Here is a 23655-nt window from a genome sequence, read left to right as displayed (position 1 = left end):
GCAAATGGTTTGAATGTTTATCATTCAATGTAACATACTGAAATATGATGATCGTTCGCAGACTGAAAAAAGCTGTAAAACAGTCCGAATTGTTTGGTTTTAAAACCTGTCTGATCCACCCGAACATCATTCAGACTACTTCAGGCTGTGAATGGAGATCGTCTCCGTACATTGAGTAGTGAACGGTGGTACTCCGATTACTGGGCACACTTGCTCTCTTCCATGAGGACAGGCTGACTACTTTGTGGGGCAGTGTATGTCCAGGTTTAATGCAGCATGGAAGGCTCAGCAAGAATTGGCCAAGGACCGCTACATTTCACTAAACCAGATACTGAACGTGAATTCCCATCCCCGATTGGGAAAGTGCAGCTACCACAAACTCATTTAAACATATTTTGCCCATTAGAATGCTATAGTAGCAACACAAATGATGTCCCAAACTCAGCGCAGGACCCCTACTTTACCTGACTTTGTCCCTGAACTTTACAATTGGCACTTTTGCTCTAATTAGTTGAGGTCTTTCAATGTATGCTGAAAAACAAAATACAGATCATTACCAAAAAAAACCCCACTAAAAATGTAGTCAATGCGGTGTAGTCTAGGAACAGAAGACTCATGGTAAGATTAAAGTCAATATTATAATATCTTTACACAATAGAACAAAGCTGATAGTAGGCGTAGCCATGTTTAATTTTTCTAAAATATACACCGGCAGCTCATTATAGAGGGCAATAACACACAAGAGGTTTTATCATGGACAGAATGGAAGCTTTATAGAAAAAGGTCCTCAGAGGAGTAACAAGCCTCATCAACACACACAGAAACATCAATGCCGAATTTAACAAAAGATCGGGTTTTTTTTGTTTGTTTTTTTAACAGTTGTTGCTTATTGGGCTAACAATGGGTTGAAAGTATTATGTCGATATTTTAGCATCAGCACTAAAATAAGTTTAAACTAGTTAACGTAAAATGCACGGTACAATCCCCAATAATCTCTTTCCTTTCATTTTAATTTCTTACCCATTACTTAAAAAGGAGCAAGAGGAAATCCAAAATTCCAACCCACTATATTAAATAAAAACAATTGGAAAAAAGAAATACAATACTTCATAAATGATTGCATTTCAATTGTAGTCACTTACACAGCCTAGTGTAGAAGTGTTTTTGGAGTAAGCTGAGTATATGTGTTGCTTCAGTTTTCTGATTCATCTGGAACAAAATAAAAAAATGTGTAAAAAAAGAAAAATCATCATTGGGTTAAGGAAGAACAATATTGCACCAAAATACATTTAGTGCTTTGCATACAAGTGCAAGCCTAGTATAGGCACATACCTACAGGAGGACACAATTCCAGAATACAGGGAGAGGAATAACTTGGGCACCACACTAGAATTGATTCACATGCAAACAAATTTTGTATATACAAAATAATACATGATAGGCTGGCTGCACACTGTAACCTAATTGATGGTGCGGCAGAGAGTTTCATGGCCACTGTAAGCCTGGGGGAGAATATAATGTCAAAAATGAGGAAAGTGATCATACATGAGGGCAGTCTACCCTGCTCGTAAAAGCTTATGGTGCATACACGCGGTCAGATCTGTCAGATGAACGATGAAAGATGAAAGATTGAACGATTTTTACCAATGATTTGAACAATTTTACAAATGATTTGAACAATTGAACGATTTCAGACAGTATTAAAATGAATGAAATCATCCAAATCTGACTGCAAACACATCAGATATCGTTATCTGACAATCGGGAACGCGCATCGTTCATCATTGCAGTCACACATGTCAGAAAATCTGACCGTGTGTATGCACCATTACATTCTGTAAGGGGAGGGGGGGCACAGAAGTGTAAAAAAAGGAAGTCAGTGCGCATGGTTACGGAGGGGAAGATTAGGATGAGAACGGATAGACTGAAAGCCTGTTTGAAGCTTTGCAGAATGGTGGCGAATTCAACAGGAAGAGCGAGTGAGTTCCAGCGATTAGGAGCAGTATGGGAAATCCTGGAGACTGTAGTGTCAAGAAACTCTCAGTAGAGAAAGGAGGCAAATGTCGTTGGCAGAGCAAAATGGACGGGCGGGAGTGTGGGGGGTGATGAGTGGTGGATTGGGAGGACTTCGATTAGAGTGAGGATTTTGATATGGACTCTGTAGGGCAGGGATGCCGAACTCGCGGCCCAAAGAAGCTATTTATGTGGTCCAACCATGTGGGCCCAAATACATATACTATATTATGCGGCCCATTCACATCTGCCGCGATCGGAGCTGAGCTCCGATCGCGGCAGGAGTGACTGGGCCACATAATATTTGTGCTGGAACGCTGGTCTCTGAAGCGATCAGAGAAGCCTCTGTTCGCTTCAGAGGCCAGCGTTCCCAGAGATGCAGTTCACGGATGACGTCACCCGCTATGTGAGGGGCCTGCCCTGCTGGATCTAGTTAGATCCAGTGAGCTGCAGCCGTCGACGCGGGAGCGGTGGCCAGCGTGAAGAGAGGTAAGATAGAGGTTAAGTGCGGTCTGTTCTATACTGGGAGGGGGCACAGCATAAAGGGGCATTAATGGGGGGCTCTGCATAAAGGGGCATTACTGGGGGCACAACAGGAGGAGCATTTCTGGGGCACTGATTAAGGGGCAGTCAAGATCTGAAGATGCGACATACGACCAGCAGGTACGAGCATCGGCATCGTAATCGCGAGTAGAGACTCACGATTAGGATATTTTACATGATCTGTCGTCCCGATGCGTCGGAATTCGTGTAAAATATTGCCTAGTGTGTGGGCACCTAAAGTCTAAGAAAGCACTGACATCTACGAGAAAATGGCAGAATGATACCTTTTAAACAAAATTTTGGTTTTTCCATTGTTTTGTCAGCAAAGTCAAAATTATAATTCCATAGGACTATGAAACATTACTAGTTTTATATGAGCCTACATTTGTGGCAAAACAAAAAAAAAAAAAAAGTTAAAATTAGACAGATAATAAGGCATAGAGAAAATACAAAGGAGGTCCTGACCGCAGGAACTTACACGTGAAGACTGAAATGCTAGTTTTTGAAAAACAAATGGCCTTAAGAATATTTGATAATTAAATGGCAATTTAAATATATATTTATGTTCAGGAATATTATACCTACTTTGGGGGTGATACCATATTGGAGACTGTAGTTGATAAAGTGGCAGACCCCACAAAGAAAAATTCCTGCTCCTCAAGGTCACATTGAACTGCAAACATGTTCTGAATTATGTATGAACAGAAGCATGTATGAAAGGTTTATAAAGTGCTCCACCATACAGGAAATCATATAGAATCCTAATAAGTACATGCAGGCAAAAAGTAGAAGCTTAACTAAAATGTGCTTATGCTGCTAAACTACTTCAAGAAACAAGCACACACACTGGAAAGCTTGGAGAAGTGCTACTTCCTCTATGCAGTTTTGGTTTACGCCTTCAATATAAAACAGAATTCAATTCCTACGCAGATTGTGAGCAACCAGAATCTAGCATGCTAAATATATATATATTTATTTTATTTTATTTTTTTTTTTTTACACACACACAGTGACGGAGGCCAATCCCGGGGCTTTTTTTTTTTTTCCCTTCAATCCTGGGATTCGGGATTGAAAAAAAAACAACTCAATCCAGGAATTGGGTTGGTGTAAAAAAAATAAATAAAAGAAATAAAAAATAAAAAGAAAGGCCTCCCCCATTTAGCCCCCACAGTGGCTGCCCGGTCTGTCAAATCCCAATTTCTGCTGCAACATGCAGATGGCAGGGTCAGTATTTGGAGTAAACCTACAATGAGTGTTCCGTGTACTTCATTGACTGGTACTACCCCCAAATCTTAACCAATTGATCACCATTACGATGTGGTGGGACATGGATTTTACAGCATGTATGTGTAGCAGACAAATCTGCAGCAAGTGAGTGTTGCTACCATATCACCATGGGCCAGCACCTTGTTGAATCTATTGCACATAGAGGGGTCATACCCAATACTAGAAAGGTGTTCCCAATAAAGTGGCCACTAAGTACACATTTTTAGGACTCACCGGCTCATCTTTTAAAACCAAGCACAAATCTGCGTCACTGCTTCTTGTGCCAAACCCGTTGAGTGAAGAGCCAACCAGATACAGCCTGCTCTCTAGAAGTACAAGATAAATTAAATACATAAACAAAAGAACAAGGGTCAAGTAATTTATGAATTAAAAATGTTTTTCCAAAGACATAATAAATTGTGATCTGAATATGTGGAAATATAGTGGTACATTATAGGCACTAGAGACTTGAAAATAAATACTCGTAATGAACCCTGGCATAGATGAAATACTCAGAGCTGCCTCTCCCTACCTTAACAACTCAGCTTAATATGGTTAACACACATAATGATTGACACTACTGACGAATCCATCTAAGAATCCGGCTGTCAGAGACACATTATGTCCTGATAGCATTTGGAAAGCAAAAAGGTTTTTCAGGTATTAATATTATGGCTCCTTTAAAATGATCCCAGTCCAGTGTAAAAAATACATACGTGGAAAGATTTGCTGAATTTCCCTCTGGAGTTCTGCCCTGCAGACATCTTTCTTCTTCAAGTCACTGACTTGCTGTTGACAAACTTGGAATAACTCCAGGATCTGCTGACTCAGCTGTAACACAAATCAGAAAAATCAGCCGCCATATTAACGATAAGTAATCCGTAAACCACCTCAAAATCCCAAATATTCCGTACACATGGTAAAGCATGGTTGGTATGTGCTAAATAAAATAAGTACACAACAATAAAAAAATAAACAAACACTCTATAATACTCTGCTTAGCGAAGTAAAAAAAATAAAATAATAGATTTCTGCCTTCATAAATACCTTGTCTTTAGCAACAGGCAAAGTGGTTTCTATGTGGTCAAACAGCCATGTGTCTCCTGTAGATGGAACTTGACCATTTATGTCAGGGGTCGGAGGTGTTTGCCGCAATAGCAGTCCTACAGATCCTGGGAAAGAGTAGCGGTGGTGGTCTTTTAAAGGCACTGCTTGGTGAATGATAGGGGAAGGCTGCTGGGGAGAATACCTTTGTCTTTTTACATCATAAGGATCATTTCCCTCATCACTTCTTCGCCTAAAGGATATACACAAAACAAACAAAGTGTATCTTTGTAATATGTTGCAGAACAAATACCACCACCAAGCAACACTACCCATAAGTAGCAAACAGTGAGTCTAAAGCACAACTGGTATTGTGTGTACCAAGGACAGTCAGAGTGATGGGCACTATTTATAGAATGTAGCTTTTATATGGTCTTATATTTGACACAATAACAAAATCACTAAAATACTGCAAAATTAAAAATTATACGCCTTAAATGTGCAAAACATAACCACTTGTTACGGTGAGAAAACGTGAAACCGTTTGAAGAGCTTACCGTAATAGGGAGTCAAAATGTAGGATCTGTCTAAGTAAAAATGGTAATCTGGGCAAAAAAGAACCCAAATTCACTTTGCACGTCTTCACAAGCAGATTGCTTAGAACAGCATGTTTCTTACAGTTCTACTTTATTAACATATAGGATGGTGTTTAGGTCTCCAAGTTACATAAACTAATGAAAACAGAAAAACTGACACACAAATGAACAATACAGGTTACAAGAATCATGGCAGTATGTAAGTTATTACTATGCAAAGGGACACCCTGTACTTCCAAGCTGTAATGCACAATTACAAGCCCTACAGATATAAAAAGGGACAGAAGCTATTGAGCTACCAACACAAAAAAAAAAAAAAAAAGGAGGAGGAGGACATGAAAGATATCACAGGTTGAGTCTCTGATATCCAAAATGCTTGGGACCAGGGGTATTTTGGATAACAGAATATTCCGGATTTTGGAATATTTGCATATCATAATGAAATATCTTGGGAATAGGACCCAAATATACACACAGAATGTATTTATGTGCTATATACACCTGCAGGTCATTTTATACAATATTTTCAATAATTTTGTGGCTCAAACAAAGTTTGTGTACATACATAAAATTCAGGTATGTTTCATACACACCCTATACACACAGCCTGAAGGTAATTTTATACAATATTTGTAATCATTTTGACAAAGTTTGTGTACATTGAACCATCAAAAAAATCAAAAAGGTTTCATTTTCTCAGTCAAGGCAAAAAAAAAAAAATGTGTATTTCAGAATATTTGGAAATGGGGGACTCATGTATTGTAAAACTAGATTCAGAAAAGAGTAACATTCAGCTCCTAGGTGAGGAAGAAAAAGTGAGATGGTAACCCCCCCCCCCCCCTCCCCCTAATATTACAGATTCAGTTATATTTTTGGACAGTTTAATGGCAATCGAGTGCGCTCTACCTCTCTATACCTTTATATATATTTTTAGAATGTCAGGTATGTAAAAACAACCAGATCTTTGCGGGCAGAAATATACATTGCTTTAACAGTTTTCAGAAAAAGAAAGTCTGCAAAAATACAATCCAGAGAAACAAAAAAAAAAAAAAAAAAAAAAAAAAAAAAAAAAAAAGACTATCCCACATATTAGCCAGTAGGTTTTAATTATTTACCATGCACAATACTTGTGAAGTAAAAGCATCAAATGAGAGATAGATGTATCCTCATACATCTAGTCTCAATACGCCATGCAGCGCGACTTGCCTAGCCTAAGTGAGCCACCAGGTCCCGTGCTACTCTGCTAGCGGTGGGCGCCTTTTTTACAAAAATGCGTCTAAGTTGCAATGCGATACAACTAGGACACACCAGTACACTGTGCCGATTTATTTGATATTTGGAATATTTGATGAATTAGCACCACAACAGAGCTGAGCAAGAAAAAAGCGGTATACAGATTCAGACTCAGTCGCACACAGATATACAAGTGTCACATATCAAATTAATCAGCACAGTCTGCTGATGCACCCTAGTCACATCGCACTGCAACTTAGGACACAGTGTCGGCAAAAAAACTGTAGTATCAAAATGTCATTGCTGATAGTGCTAAATCATTAAAGAATGTAAGGGGATCTGGTCAGATGTTCTCCAAAAACGGAGTCCTGAATGCTCGTTTCCTACCGGGAGGGGTTCTGGTCGTTCTGTAAAGCTGTGGGGCAAATTTTCCTGCCAATGGCTGGGTGCATTCACTTAGAGGGTAATATCAGTACGAATCCCGACTTAATGTTACGAAGTGATCCCCAACAGGAAGGGAGTCTTTCAGGATGACAATTCCCCATCCACATAGAATGTAGTCTCCCATTGGTCTAATGTGCAAAACACTGATTTATCCCTATGTCTTGGGCTTCTTGAAGCACAATTGATGTGATGAGAGATTCAGGAATGATGCTTCAGAATGTTTTCCACCATCGTCCAGGGGAATTAATTGGGTGACTTTCCTGTGGAAAACTGGTGGACAACATTCCATGGTGCTTAGTCTGTGCTGGCCGCACAAGGCAGCCCAATTGCCAAATGAAGTGACCATATATTGTGGTTTCCAAATTTGTGTCCACTACCTCTGGATTTCTTTAAAGAGACACCTTTTCACATACCTATAAAGATGCACAATACCCTAAAGCACTGTTTCCCAAACTCATTCCTCAGGGAGCACACCATAAGTGCATGGTTTCCATTTTTCCTTGTTGGTGCACAGGTGTATTCATTACTAACCGACACATTTAAAAGATCAAAAGGTGGAGCTAATAATATCAATTGCGATTCTGTGAGGAGACCTGGAAAACATGCACTGTGAAGCTCGCCATGCACCACACCAACGTTTCTCCAACCATCCAACTAGTTGGTTGGTTGGAATGAAAATACAGTAATGTATGGGAGCAGACGACAATCAGCCATTTTCTCCCAAACACCGGAAAACGGACGGAAGCTGTTGTTCAGACAAATTGTTTACATCAAACAGATATAACCAGCTAGCCTGGACCACCATTTTCGTGTTTTCTGGGATTCGGGAACAATTTGCTGATTGTCATTTGCTCCCATACATTACTAGATTTTCATTCCAACCAACCAACTAGTTGGATGGTTGGAGAAAAGTTGGTCTGGTGTATGGCGAGCTTCACAGTGCATGTTTTCCAGGTCTCCTCACTGAATCGCAAGTGATATTATTAGCTCCACCTTTTGATCTTTTAAATGTGTCGGGTAGTAATGAATACACCTGTGCACCAACAAGGAAAAATTGATGGCCAGCTTAGTGTTCCCTGAGGATTGAGTTTGGGAAACACTGCCTTCAAGTAAAGGTAGGGGAGACCGGCCTAGTAATACCACAAAACACCAGCTGATAGGTTTTGGAGTCTTCTCTGTATAATGCAAGAAGTAGTGCAGGTGTCTCACCCATTATAACTCTGCCTGCAAAGACTGTGTGTCTCTATTTATTCTCTCTCTATTTCCTATCCTTCAGGTTTATAGCAGCAATCCCAGGAATACATGAGATGTGTGAAAGACACACACTTTTAGATGGATTACGAGTTTGCAGGAGACTTTCTCCCTAAGCTATTTTGATTCTAGCAGCATGTATAACTGCCCCATGGAGACACAGCTCAACCCTCCAAGGACAAACATCATCCAGTGCTTACAGATGAGACCCTTTGTATATATCCAGGAGTTGAGGTGAGAAATACGAATACTTAACTGCAAACAGCCAAATGAAAACCCAGCTATGGTTACAGTGTACTGTAATTGGCCCCACTGCTAAAAGTGAAGAAGACCTAGTGCAGTATAAATAAAGCAGAAATGTTGGATGTAGCTCTATATGTGACTGCATTTAGCGAATGTCAGCAAACTGCGCAGATTCTGTAGCGAGCATTTTTCTCTCTCTGTGCACAAAATGGGAGTTTCTGAGCATTGACTGGGAGGAGACGTGTAGCCGGGGTTACGTCCTATTCTGAGCCCTGCATATGTCCAACAGTTGCCTATTTCAGACAGAAGACTTGCACCCAGCATAGGGTAGATGTAAGTGTCGATACGAACTACGATGGCTGCGTTAGCGGGTGGGGCAAATCAATGTGTACGCTTGAAGATTTGCATATAGCTGTATTACATTGTTAATATATGGAGCTGCAGGAAACTCCATAGTCAGAATAAGTGTAATATATAGTAAGATAGCGAATGAAGACGCTCTTGTGGGGCATGCTTTATAACAGTTAGAGCTATAAAATATAACTCATTTAGATTATGAAAACAATATGAGTTGAGGAACTACAATCATAAGGTTTACTGACAAAATGGCAACAGCAAATGTTAGGACTATTTTAGGGCTAGGTTTAGGATCAGGAAAACTCACCAACGCTAGGGACATCCACACGCTTGACATGCAGCCCATCGACATTCACAATGTCAACCTCCCCGTCCATGTCGACATTCTAATTGTCGGCAATCAGAACCGGTTGACAAAATGTAACACACGCATTTAAACAAACAAAATACACATAATAAAATCAAATCAGAAAAAATATCCAAGAAATAGATATTAACGCGGTCAGGGATCCAACCTGTGCGATAGGTGGAAATATTAAAATTGCAACATACATAATATAAGCAATATATCAAAATGATAACTATCACTACATAAAAAGAATATTTTGGATTCTGGTGGATCCTAAATTGATATTAGAAAAGGATAATCCTATAAATTTAGGAACCAAAAAAAAAATGGTATAAAGTGATTCTGGTGACTATTTCCAACAGAAATCTGTCCAAAGCGTAATTTCTGCTGTCACCTTGTCTATGGGCTCGATTCAGACCCACTCGCTAGATGCGTACGCTCGCCCGATCCGGCTAACTAACAGCAAGGCAGGCGATTGCACAGCAAGGCATAAGCATGCCCCACTATATGTCTTGGCATGCGATCGCCCTGTATATGCAGACGCCCACCAGCCCATCTTAATATGCCCACTTGCGCACGTCATCTCCAGGATGTGTATGCAACCATCGGTACCATCAGAAGCAAACACAGCGCTTGTGTTTGACCATACCCTACCACAAACACTGCGAGCACTTCAGAGTAAAAACCAGCCAGGTGACTTGTACTGTGACGCTCCATCATAAACACACCTCTGAAACGGCGTTGAGATGCTCAGCCACGCCTGCGTTCGCACCTCCACTCCCTCGTTTTCATAGACCAACCCATCACCACCTACAAACGGCTTCTCCTGTCACTCACTCGGCTGAACAATCTATTCACAGCGAGCGTACGCTTCCCGATCGCTCAGACTGGTTCACGCACTGTGATGCATACGCATCGGCAACTACGAACAAACGCATCCTAACAAGCGGGTCTGAATCGAGCCCTGTGTGCGATCACATATGCATTTTTCATTACATATCACTGTGTTTAGTATGGAAGCTAATCTACAGAGTAGATTAAGCACACCACATACATGACTGTATCAAGGTATATCTATATACAGACATTCCTCACTTAACGTCACAGTTTCGAATCCTACGACTCGGTCGTTAAACGAATCGGTTAAGCGAGGACGTATAGGGCCCGGGAAGTAGCAGGACCCAGGCTGAGGGTGACAAGTGCCTGTGTGTGCCCCACCTCCTCCGAGAGCGAGCCGCATCCCTGTCCGTTCTTTCCCTTATGGGAGGCAATGTCTTCTGTCTCCCCCTCTCGCGGCAGAGTCTGTCTTTTTATTTCTTTTGTATCAGTGCACGCCACAGTTAGCTGGTCAGAGCGCAGGTCGTAAGTCTGAACGGTCGCTAAACAGGTACAGTAGGTCTTTAAGTGAGGAATAAATTGTTTGTATGTATGATCCCGATAAACTCGAGAACTACTGAACTTATCTTGATCGGGTTTTCACTGAAATGTGCCTCGAGATCCTCCGAGTAAAATAGGCTACGTCCAAATTATATATATATATATATATATATATATATATATATATATATATATATATATATATATATATATATATATATAGATATAGATATAGACATGGGCAGTGTGAGGTTGTCTTCTGGGTGGGGCCGTTTGCCCTGATGCAATGTATGTGTGGTTGTGCCTCTTGAGGAGGGTTCTATAGGGAACAAAACGTTGAGACTGTCCCTCAAGCTAGAAACCTGAGGTATGATGTACATGGAATAAATAATTTTTCCCCATCCATTAAAACTCTGGTGAGTGCTCCATTTTTTTGCTATATATATATATATTTATTAATCTCTCTATCTCACTAGCGTTTGCCCGCGTGGATGTCTGTTATTGCTCAGCAGAACTAATTTTACAGAGACAGTAGTGGCATCTGATAGTGCGATGTATATTTTATATTGTAGATATCACGAATTGTCTTTGTAAACAATAATTGCAGTTTTTCCGTCAGGGATTAACACAAAAAGATGCTTGGGGCAACTAACTCGCGAGCAAGCAACAGTAACGCAAAAAGGCTGCAAGTAATAAGCGCATCGACTCATGATATGTAGTATGTGTCTCTGTGTGGTATCTACTGGATTGACATGTATACTGCAAATTCATGAGTCAAAATAAGATGCCTGATTAGTGCTAAATATATATATAGTTTCCCGCGAAATAGATCTCTCTCATATTATATATATATATATATATATATATATATATATATATATATACACATATATACTAGGGGTGTGCACCGGCCACTTTTCGTGTTTTGTGTTTTGGTTTTGGATCTGGATCTTTCTTCGTGTTTTGGATCTGGATTGGTTTTGCCAAAACCACCCTTGCGTGTTTTGGGTTCTGGGTTTTGTGTTTTGGATCTGTATTTTTTTGAAAAAAAGCATAAAAACAGCTAAAATCACAGAATTTGTAGGTTTTTCTGCTCCTATGCTATTATTAACCTCAATAACCTTAATTTCCACTCATTTCCAGTCTATTCTGAATACCTCACACCTCACAATAGTGTTTTTATGTCCAAAAGGTTGCACCGAGGTAGCTGGATGACTATGCTAAGCGACACAAGTGGGCGGCACAAACACGTGACCCATCTAGGCGTGAAACTGCAGTGGCAGACAGGATGGCATTGAAAAACTAGGCCCCAAACTGTACATAATGCAAAGAAAAAAAAGAGGTGCAAGATGGAATTGTCCTTGGGCCCTCCCACCCACCCTTATGTTGTATAAACAGGACATGCACACTTTAACAAACCAATCATTTCAGCGCCAGGGTCTGCCACACAACTGTGGCTGAAATGATTGGTTCGTTTGGGCCCCCACAAAACAAGCTGGCAATTTATCTGTCCCTGCACAAACTGGCTCTACGGAGGCAAGATGTCATCCTCATCCTCCTCATCCACCGATTCCTCACCCTCTTCAGTGTGTACATCCTCATCCTCACAAAGTATTAATTCGTCCCTGCTGGAACCACAGGTCCCTCTGTACGTTCTGGAGGCTGGTCTCCCTGGAAGAGTTGATAATTCATTTTATGAACATCATCTTCTCCACATTTTGTGGAAGCAACCTCCTACGCCTTTCGCTGACAAGGTTCCCGGCTGCACTAAACACTCTTTCGGAGTACACACTGGAGGGGGGGCAACTCAGGTAAAATAGAGCCAGTTTGTACAGGGACCTCCAAATTGCTTCTTTTTCCTGCCAGTACAGGTACGGACTGTCTGACATGCCTACTTGGATGCTGTCACCGATGTAATCCTTTAACAGACAGACGCACGCTTGTCGCTGCTGCTTTGAGGATTCAAGTGCGGCTACAGCCCACACAATTCACAAAGACAGAAAAAAGAAGAATATTTTAATTGTTTGTGTAGAACACTTTGAGGTGTCACCACCCTTTAACAGACAGACGCACGCTTGTCGCTGCTGCTTTGAGGATTCAAGTGCGGCTACAGCCCACACAATTCACAAAGACAGAAAAAAGAAGAATATTTTAATTGTTTGTGTAGCACACTTTGAGGGTGTCACCACCCTTTAACAGACAGACGCACGCTTGTCGCTGCTGCTTTGAGGATGCAGGTGGAATCTAGACGGGATTTGGAACCGAGGACACACTACCTCCATCAATTGTCTAAATCCCACTGCACTAATGTCGGATACCGGACGCACGTCTAACACCAACATAGCAGTCAAGGCCTCAGTTATACGTTTTGCTTCAGGATGACTGCTGTCGTACTTCATCCTCATCGCTAGGGACTGTTGGAGGGTCAATTGTTTAGTAAAAGTAGTGATGTTCCTACTTCCTCTCTGGGATGATGAACAACTCCCAGCAGCAGCAACAGCACTAGGAGGAAGTGGTTCTTGATCTTTCCCTATTTTATTTTTATCGGAGAAAGTTTGGTCCTCCATTTATGTTATATTGATATATATACGTGCGGCTAAAGCGCACACAAACACAGAAAATATTATTTTATTTTTGCTGGAGAGTAGTGCACTTTGTGGGTTACACCACCCTTTAAGAAATGAGCCAGCCGGCTCTTTACTTATGGGACACAGGCGCACGCTTGGCGCTGCTCCTTTGTTGATGCACGTGCAGCCACAGTGCACACAATTCACAAACACAGAAAATAATTTTTTTTTTGGTTTGGACTGGAGTGTACTTTCGGGGGTTACAGCACCCTTAACGGTCAAGCCAGCCGGCCCTTTACTTATGACACAGGCGCACGCTTGGCACTACTTTGTTGATGCACGTGCGGCTACTGCGCACACAATTCACAAACACAGAAAATAATTTTTTTTTTGGTTTGGACTGGAGTGTACTTTCGGGGGTTACAGCACCCTTAACGGTCAAGCCAGCCGGCCCTTTACTTATGACACAGGCGCACGCTTGGCACTACTTTGTTGATGCACGTGCGGCTACTGCGCACACAATTCACAAACACAGAAAATAATTTTTTTTTTGATTTGGACTGGAGTGTACTTTCGGGGGTTACAGCACCCTTAACGGTCAAGCCAGCTGGCCCTTTACTTATGACACAGGCGCACGCTTGGCACTACTTTGTTGATGCACGTGCGGCTACTGCGCACACAATTCACAAACACAGAAAATAATTTTTTTTTTGGTTTGGACTGGAGTGTACTTTCGGGGGTTACAGCACCCTTAACGGTCAAGCCAGCCGGCCCTTTACTTATGACACAGGCGCACGCTTGGCACTACTTTGTTGATGCACGTGCGGCTACTGCGCACACAATTCACAAACACAGAAAATAATTTTTTTTTTGGTTTGGACTGGAGTGTACTTTCGGGGGTTACAGCACCCTTAACGGTCAAGCCAGCCGGCCCTTTACTTATGACACAGGCGCACGCTTGGCACTACTTTGTTGATGCATGTGCGGCTACTGCGCACACAATTCACAAACACAGAAAATAATTTTTTTTTTGGTTTGGACTGGAGTGTACTTTCGGGGGTTACAGCACCCTTAACGGTCAAGCCAGCCGGCCCTTTACTTATGACACAGGCGCACGCTTGGCACTACTTTGTTGATGCACGTGCGGCTACTGCGCACACAATTCACAAACACAGAAAATATATTATTTTTTTAGCACTTGGGGGGAGCACCCCTGATGGACAGAGCACCCCCTGGACAACACTGCAGCACTCCTTTAGGACTGGGACACTGCACAGGACTTTGGAGTGGACACAGCCCCTATGGAGAACTGACTGCACAACACAGTCCAGCCAGCCCCTATGGACTTTGAAGTAGTGGACACAGCCCCTATTAACAACAGCAGCACAGCACAACACAGCCAGCCCCTATGGACTTTGAAGTAGTGGACAACAGCAGCACTACACTACACAGCCCTAACTCCCACCCTCCCTCTTCACTGTCCACAGCCGAGTGAGAAAATGGCGCCGACGTGGGTACCTTATATAGGATCCAAAACCCGCGAGACTCGGAAGGCGGGATGATGACGTTTTGCCTCGATTTCAGATCCGAGTCAGGCGGGAAAAGTCGAGCCTGATTCGGATCGGACTCGGATCGGGGGTGCTCGGATTTCAGAAATCCGAACCCGCTCACCCCTAATATATACACACACACATGCATATATAACTCTCTGCGTTCGGGGTTTGCAATAATATATATAAATTAAGCAGAAAACCTGCACAAAGTGCGATTTCAAAAAAGATTCTTCATATTGTAATCAGGCACATAATACTCATCACTCCATGACAGGAACAAAGATCGGGGTTAGACAGCCCAATGCCCCATGGGCATGATGAAGGTGTAGGAACACTGAAACGGCCGTCGAGCCATTGATCTAAACTGCATATTGTCACCAGGCTGTTGCTAAGTGTGCATGCTGCCATTTACTGCACTTCATGATCTGCCTATTTTTCCTATTGGCTATTCCTAAAGTATACATGCGCCTCAATATAATTGTGACATGCATTTTGTGGTGGACTTTTACATGGCTGTATTTTTAATACATTGATTTTGACTTTTTTTGCATTAAGGTGGTGTGCTAGTCTTTTATTTTTGTTTCTCTTTAAACTGAAAATTGACATATATATATATATATATATATATATATACACACATACATACATATACATGGAGCCGGCATAGTCGTGGGCAAACACAGACCCGGTTGCGAGCGCTCAATGCTTACAACCGGGTCTGAATCAGGCCCAGAGTTCATAGAAGAGGCACACCTGAGCAATGCATGCAACTAGTTTCCCCATACAGGAGGTGTCTTGAAGCTGTCATTACCAACAAAGGCTTTTGCACGAAGTATTAAATACATATCAGTAAGCGTGTTCAATACTTTTTCCCTGTGTCATGTCACATTATTAGACATAACTTAAATTTATGGACATCTATGGTTTGATTTCCTTGCATGTGTGGATTGTTGCTGACATTTGGTAAAAATTTCATTACAATAGCCCCATTACACACATATTTACTGAGAAAATGTTGATGTGAGAGATATATAGATATATATATATATAGATATATACACATACATACATACACACACACACACACACACACACAGTGTATATAATTACACATATACATAGTAATTTTGGACTTGAGGAGCCTGTGCAAATTCAGATTAAAAAAATAATAATTGTCTCCATAGTTCATAAACAGTCCCTAAAAGTATATTTGTCCCCAAAATATTATAATTTTATATACATAGTAATTTTTGCCTTGAGGAGCCTGCACATGCCGAGGGTCAGGCATCTAGTTTTTCCTTTATTTCTACTCTCCCTGATGTCACATTGAGACAATAGATACCTCAGTTTCTTTCTAGGTGACTAAGCTATAAAATATTGAAAACTCAATCAAAATTCATCCAGCAGTTTGTGAGTGATGCAAAAACAAAAAGACAAACAAAAATTCAGATTATTTTTTTTTGTCTAAGTAGATCATACAGTCCCCAAGGAGTGTATTTCTGCAAAAAAAAAAAAAAAAAGAAAAAATTGATGTACAGACATCCATTACAACTTTATTATAAGTATAGATAGGGACATATCTAATTTTCTGAAAGGTACATTGATGATATATTCATTGTGTGGACAGGCAATGTATCTAGTAGCCCTATTATGTTCACGTTTAATACAAAAATGTCATGCATGAGGCAGCAGTATGTCCAGATAAGGCATGAAAATTGTATAATTAAGACATCCTTATATAGCAAACCCACTGATAGAAACACGCTGCTGCATGCAAGTAGTTTCCACCCAAAACCTTTGAAATACGGTTTATCCTACACGCAATTCATACGCGCTAGACGAGTGTGAGTGTGTAGGGACATTGAGGTGAAGAGGCGATATGACCAGAACTCTCTAGTACGAGCAGGCAATCATCCCACGTGAGCAATTATAACGTCCCAGTAAAAGAGATGGGAATAGGAAATGTATGCCGGGTTAATCATTATAATGATGTCAGCAACAACATTAGTCGCATTACCAAACAACAATGGCCAATTGTCCAGAATGACAAATTTGAATCTTGCTCGTGGTAAGAACATTTGTGACTGGGTGGTTAAGACAGACGTTAGTAATTTGGGTCACAATGAGGCAGAAAAATTTTGAAATGACAATATGGTTGTTTGTAAGTGTTTGAATTGCTTGACTTAGATATTGGACTGTGGGCCTGATTTAGACCCGCTCGCGAGCACTCGCAAGCGGGTCGATGTTGGCCCAGTGCGCATGAGGGAGCCGGCTCCGTCGTGCGCATGCGTGATACCCGGATAGCGACGGCTAAGCCGTCGCTCCGGGTCTCACTACAAAGGGGGCGTGCTGTCGATCGTGAGTGACAGCACACCCCCTTTGGTGGGCGTGGCTGGCCAGACGGAGGCGTTCCCATGGGAACGCCTACCGTCTGGGGCCGGCCCCACTGACATCACAAGCAATGTCAGTGGGAGTGCTCTCGGCTCTGATAAAGCCGAAAGCACTCCAGGGCTTTCGGCAGACGAGACCCTACCACAAGGGTCTCGTCGCAAGCCCGATGGTCGTGATGGTCTTGACCATCGCGACCATCTTTTTGGCCGCTCGCTATAGCTGTGGGTAGTCACCCACAGCTATGCGAGCGGCCAAGAGGCCGCTAAAAAAAAACAGAGGGACGGCCCTGATTCAGAGCGAGCGCTCTGTCAGAGAGTCCGGCTCTGAATCAGGGCCAGTGGGAGACAGCTTTTGCCATCACTATAGTGGGAAGCGGTTTTTGACTATACATACTTAGCTGTACTACGAAATTCATTTTCTATCTTGGAACTTGCCCATGCGAACTATGCAACGTGTGTAAAACTGTTTGTACATAATGTGATCGGATGGCCTTGCACCGGCCAGCATTTCAGGTGGCGAGGCATTTTGTACAAGTAGGGCACAACTTATCAGCCCTAATATACATGATCATTGATCATGTCCCGGCCTCGATCAGAGGAGTTTATAGATCACGTAAATTACTTCAATGTGAATCACACTGGATTTACCAAATTGAAACCTTGGGCCGAATTCAATTCAGTGCGATGTTGAATAGGCACAGGAGGGATCTCCCGCAGCTATTCAATTCAGTGTGCTGTTTGCCTGGTCGAGAAGCAGGCAAGTCTGAGAATGCCGGTTCTCGCGACTTAACCTGGCTGTTAAGGCGCGGTAACCGACATTCTCCAACTAAAGAGCCGGGCACGCAGCTGTTAGCGCCGCGCTAAGGTGGCAAACAGCTGCGTGCCCAGCACTTTTGTCGGATTTCTCCTCGCAATCCCAGGGGGGTGCGAGAAGAAATCCTTTAGCCACCCAAACAGCACGGTGTATAGCATAGCTGCGGGTGCTCCCTCCCGCGGCTTGTCACCATCGCGCTGAATTGAATTCGGCCCCTTGTGTCCTAGAGGTTTGAAAGAGAATTTGGGACTACGCTGTTTCCTCTAGGAGGGTATTTTTATTTTTTATTTCTTTGAGCGTTTTGGTTGCAGTAGTCTGCGTCCTGCACGTCTCTACAGACATGTCGGGGTGACGGACATGGCGTTGAAATTATTTATAAGTTGAGCACCTCTGTTTCTCTCTTTGAGAGTGGCCATTATGTGAATATTGTATACAGGTTTATGATATATATTACCTTAGTCCCAGGCACAACAGCACTTGTTTGACATGGTTCTCTATTTACAACAAGACTTTTCATCCAGTTGTAGCTTAAAGTCAGTGACTTGTATCTATATAAGTGCAGGTTTTCAAGGAGGAGAGCTATGTTGATGGAAGATTTACATATTGTATATGTAGAGTTTTTGTCCTACACTTTCCCACTGTTATTTGATACCTAGAGGATTAGATCTCTTGTGTGTTTATGATGAAATGTTACTTAGGATATGATGCATCAATTCCCTAGACAGTTACCATTGAATTTACTATATTATCATTATGTGCTGTTATGACATGCTAGTTTTGTATGTGTATATTTATTATGCATGTTATTTTAATTTTGTATATATTTTCTCTCATGCCAATATGTTTTATTCAATGCTGAGCTCTTTCTGCTACTTTATTTTTAGCTTTACTGTATTTATGGCAACGGGTTGCATTTGTGATGTCATCAGTGGTCGTCCCACTTCCTGTCCCGGCTGCTGCTGCTGTGCACATGGTGTTGGTGTATGTTACATGTGTGTTATCCCTGCATCTGTGTCCTTGATTTTATACCAGAGTGTCACCACTGACTGTATTTATTTGGAAGCTCCGCTTGAGGAATCTACAGAGGGCACCAGGGCTGTGGTGTATGTATATGGGAGTGCTGTCTGACAGATAGATAGATCTATTTTATAGGGACATTACTCTATAGTGTGATCTGAGTACAATGTATTTATTTCCTACTCCTGTGCTCTCTGCTGTCCCCTACAGGGCCAAGCCCTCATCTCTGTAATCCTGTATCACCAGCAGCTGTGGTTGTCGTCATCTTGCTGACGTACATTGAACTTGATTTAATATTTATTAGAATACTTATTCTATAATGACCCTCTTATTACTACTGAAAAAAATATATATGCACAGGGTAGGCACTGCTAGTTATAAATATATAAAAAATAATCCAGATAAAAGATCACTTTGTATAGCCAGTTTCCTGCACATGCAAAGCAAAACACAAATGCAGAGTTCATGCACAGCAGAGACAAGGATACATGATTGATACGGATACATCTGTGGCTTCTCTATCATTTAACAAACACAGAGATAACGTAAAATTACATTTATATAGATATTTCTCACAATAAATCACTGTACTTCGCAGAAACCTGTAAGCTGAGCTAACTGAACCCAAAACCTTATGCATATAGTTCTCAGTTATTTTTCATTATAGTTGGCATTGCAAAGGTATGTGTGTAAAGATAAGTAGAAATAGATAAGAGGTATAATAACCCCCCTGCTTCTGCTGTCCCTTCATGTGCAATAGCAGTGAACAGTGCAGTGAGAAACAGGGATCTAAACCTTGAATGAAAGAAGTCATCTAGGCGTATCTGTTGTTAGGTGTTAGGTCATAGGTGTCCTGCTGAATACAATCAGTGCAGGAATACAGATGGGCATAAACTCTAATGAGAGTACATCCAGGTAGGAAATAAAAAGTACCTGAAGGACATAGTTAAAGCTGGGTACACATTGATATATATATCGCCTGTTCCATTGAACGGGCGATATACCTATAGTCCATCGCCGTGTGTGTACAGCGGATGTGTCTGTGAATGACATAATTCGCTGACACATCCATTCTGCTGTGCAGCACAGCAGATAGCTGATATATCTGATAGATATATTGATCATGTGCTGGTGTGTACGGGCGACCCGCCGATCGCCAGTATACATTCTGCAGGGACCCAGGGTCGACTGACAGCTCAACTGAGCGGGAAATTTAAATGCCCGCCCAGTTGAGCTGGCAAGCCCGGCACATCGGGCAGACTATTACTAGTCATCGGATAGGTCGACCTAGTGTGTAACCAGCTTAAGATACCACAGAGGACCAGCGGACTGAGCAGAGTAAAACAAATGCAATCTCCCAGGTCCCATCCATGCACCGACGTAGACCACATCAGTGCTCTCCCTAGAATTTTTTTCCAGCCGGGTGGCATGCAAAAGTAGCCGGGTGGGGGCCTTCGCAATTATGCGCGCGCCAGGAAAAGGGATATCTCCCTTACCAATCCAGCCTGACAGGTCTCAGGCTGCTCCCCCACTGGCTCTCAGTCAAAAGTGCCCATTATACAGTGCCCCCTGTAGTTTAACTTTGCCCTTATACATTGCCCCCTGGCTGAAGTAGTGCCCCCAGGCTTAAATAGTGTCCCTTATGCAGTGCCCCAGGTTTAATAGTGTCCCTTATGCAGTGCCCCCAGACTGGTCCCAGTCCCAGCCCAGCACTTACCTTTACTTGCTGGCCGCTCCCGCTCCTTCGCTGCACTGACTTGATCTAACAAGATCCAGCAGGCGCGCGGGCAGGCTCCTCACGTCGCAGGTGACGTCACCCGCGCAGTGCATCACTGGGAACGCTGGCCTCTGAAGTGATCGGAGACTTCTTTAGCCTCCGGTCACTTCAGAGGCCAGCGGGGAAAAGTGCCGGGCGGCAGGCTGTTTCTCCCGGGCGATGCGCCCGCAGAAAACAGCCTGGGGAGAACACTGCACATGCTGAATGACACACATCTAGGGGGATTGTTCATAATTAGCCCAATGGTATGCATAGATTAATAGGTAACCGCATCTAGGCAGTAGATATACCCTACACCATTTGCAACACTAGATTTGCATCCATCAATACAGGTGGTCAAGCTCATGCTCAATGTACTGTAAAAGCTGCTGTATACAATTTCCAGATATATATGTTAGAAACATCACCACAAGATATCAATTGTTCAGCACAAGATAAAAAAAAAAAAACAAAAAAAAAAAAAAAACTTACTTTCTATTTTGGTATGGAGAAGACGAGGAGCCTGTATCAACTAAGGGACTGTGATTCCCGTACGACCAAGGCTGAGGGGACGCTGGGGGCATTGTCAGAACATTCCCACTCATCAGCATTCTGGAGAGACTAAAACATTGTGATGTTACCAAACATTTGTAATCTGAAAACAAGAAATGCCTGAGAATTGTGACAAATCAGCATAAACACAACAATCTTACTTACCAAATAATCATTCAATTAGTCAAATGTTCCTTTCATCAGTATGTGAAAATTCGGTAACTTATACAATTACATCAAATCCTTGTGCATGGGACTCAAGGTGCGTACACATGTAAGGATTTTTTGAATGATTAAACTATAATGACGTCGTTATCGTTCAAAAAATCAGTTTCTGAATTATAACAATGAATGAAAATCGTTCAAGCGTGCTCCCGTTTGTAGTTCATTTCAGACTGTCCGACAGAACGAACGATTTTCATCAATCTATTGTTGGTTTCAAAATCGTTACGTGTATGCACCTTAACATACTACTTATCAAATTAGCACGGATCCACTGCCATTATGGTGGCAAGGATAGTCTGTGTGATTACAACTTACAATAAGTCACTTTGGTAAATACTGTAAAAATTAATAGTTTAAATAAAGTTGCTAAAAAATTTAACAAATCACTAACATGATCAAATATACTGTGTACTACTTGTAGCACATCACAACAATAACACCATCTTTTGTGTACTTGTAGCACATAAAGTAACAATAACACCATATTTATTTCTAATGCCACCTTAGCACCAATGCATTATATAAGACAGTAATCTGACAAACGTTTTATATATCCTAAATGAATACTATCATTGTAAGGTGGCAGGCCTCACATTTACACACAATACTCAGGTCATTTCATATGACTGAAATACAAACAGTTAACCGGCATCCAAATCTAATTACTGACCCAACTGAGTCCCCATCTCTCCCTGACTACTTAGTGATACTCTTCTACATACTCTTTGGGGCAGAAACTCCCAGCTCTCTCCAGCTCCTGGGTGCATATAATAATACTACACCCCACCGCTCCCCGGGTACGTATACAGCCCACATCTCCTGGGTGTGTATACAACTCAGCTCATGGGTGCATATGCACCCCACCTCTCCCAGGATCCTGGTTATGTATGCACCCCACCTCTCCCCGGATCCTGGGTACTTATGCACGATTGCGACATCGTAATCGTGCATGAATCGGCATGAGAATGTCAACAACGGACCAGCACCCCACCTCTCCCAGGATCATGAGTACTTATGCACCCCAACTCTCCTAGGATCATGGGCACTTATGCACGCCAACTCTCCCAGGATCATGGGCACTTATGCACGCCAACTCTCCTAGGATCATGGGCACTTATGCACGCCAACCTCTCCCGGGAACCTGGGTACATATACACTCCACCTCTCCTTGTCTCCTGGCTATGTATACATCCCACCTCTCTCCAGGTCCTGGTTGTATACACCCCACCTCTCCCCTGCTCCTGGGTATATACACTCCACCTCTCCCCTGCTCCTGGGTACATGCACCCCCCTCTCCCCTGCTCCTGGGTACATGCACCCCACCTCTCCCCTGCTCCTGGGTACATACACCCCACCTCTCCCCGGCACCTATACCCGACTCACTTGGCATTTTTCTGCAGGGTGATTTGCGCCTGGAGCAGCGGCTTTGAGTCCAGTAGGTCCCTGAACACTTCCCCGGTCTGGTGCTGGGGACGCGGGGAGTGTAGGTTTAGCGGATTGTGGCCCAGGCTGGGGGAGTTAGGGAACATGCTCCTCCAGGCCAGGCCCGCACATTAGCCTGGGGATGCCAGGCCGCGACCGGCCGCTTGCGTGACTGCTCAGTTCTCACAGCAAGCAGGAAGTTAGGTAGAGAGTACGGGAGTAATGGCGGCCGCCAGGGGGCCGGTAACGTCAGACCATTCGGGGGTTAGTCAGGAAGGAGCAGAACTCCAGAGTAATCCCGGTCTGTCACGTGGTTATAGTCAGCCAATCACCGGCCTGAGGCTGTCAGCGCGCCCCCTGCAGTCTAAACAAAGCCACTCACGTGACCCGCCGTGACCGCGGCGTGTACAGCGCCCCCTGGTGGCATTGTCCCGCCGGGATCACATGCATCATCAGGTGTAGTGGGCAAAACTTTTCAAATTGCCCACAGATTGGCTGATGCGGCCAGAGGGCCTGATTCAGACCCGCTCGCGAGCGCTGTGCGCTCGCGAGCGGGTCGATGGTCCCCCACTGCGCATGCGCACGCCGGAGCCGGCTCCGGCTTGCACGTCCGTGAGATCCGGCCAATGACGGGCGCTCCGTT

General features: G+C 42.9%; 1 protein-coding gene across 4 annotated transcripts in view; it reads right to left on the bottom strand.

The window, feature by feature from the left end:
- The window catches only part of TENT2 (terminal nucleotidyltransferase 2), a 41940-nt gene extending 18549 nt beyond the window's left edge, over positions 1-23391 (bottom strand). For 2 of the 4 annotated variants that reach the window (XM_088443921.1, XM_088443925.1), the window contains exons 1-8: positions 22974-23390; positions 21306-21434; positions 5424-5471; positions 4870-5119; positions 4539-4653; positions 4057-4148; positions 1143-1209; positions 465-531 (exon numbers count right to left, since the gene is read on the bottom strand). In XM_088443921.1, the coding sequence (XP_088300047.1) occupies positions 465-531; positions 1143-1209; positions 4057-4148; positions 4539-4653; positions 4870-5119; positions 5424-5471; positions 21306-21434; positions 22974-23119 (914 nt within the window). In that variant the 5' untranslated portion in view covers positions 23120-23390. Of the gene's footprint in view, positions 1-464; positions 532-1142; positions 1210-4056; positions 4149-4538; positions 4654-4869; positions 5120-5423; positions 5472-21305; positions 21435-22973 lie in introns of all 4 variants that reach the window. The other 2 variants (XM_088443922.1, XM_088443924.1) reach the window with 2 other exon arrangements.
- Between the last annotated feature and the right edge of the window lie 264 nt (positions 23392-23655).

Source organism: Taudactylus pleione, unplaced genomic scaffold (genome assembly GCF_031769625.1).
Source record: "Taudactylus pleione unplaced genomic scaffold, aTauple2 ptg000336l, whole genome shotgun sequence".
Classification (NCBI taxonomy): domain Eukaryota; kingdom Metazoa; phylum Chordata; class Amphibia; order Anura; family Myobatrachidae; genus Taudactylus; species Taudactylus pleione.
The sequence above is the reverse complement of the archived record's forward strand: the minus strand, read 5'-3'. Positions and strand labels throughout refer to the sequence as shown.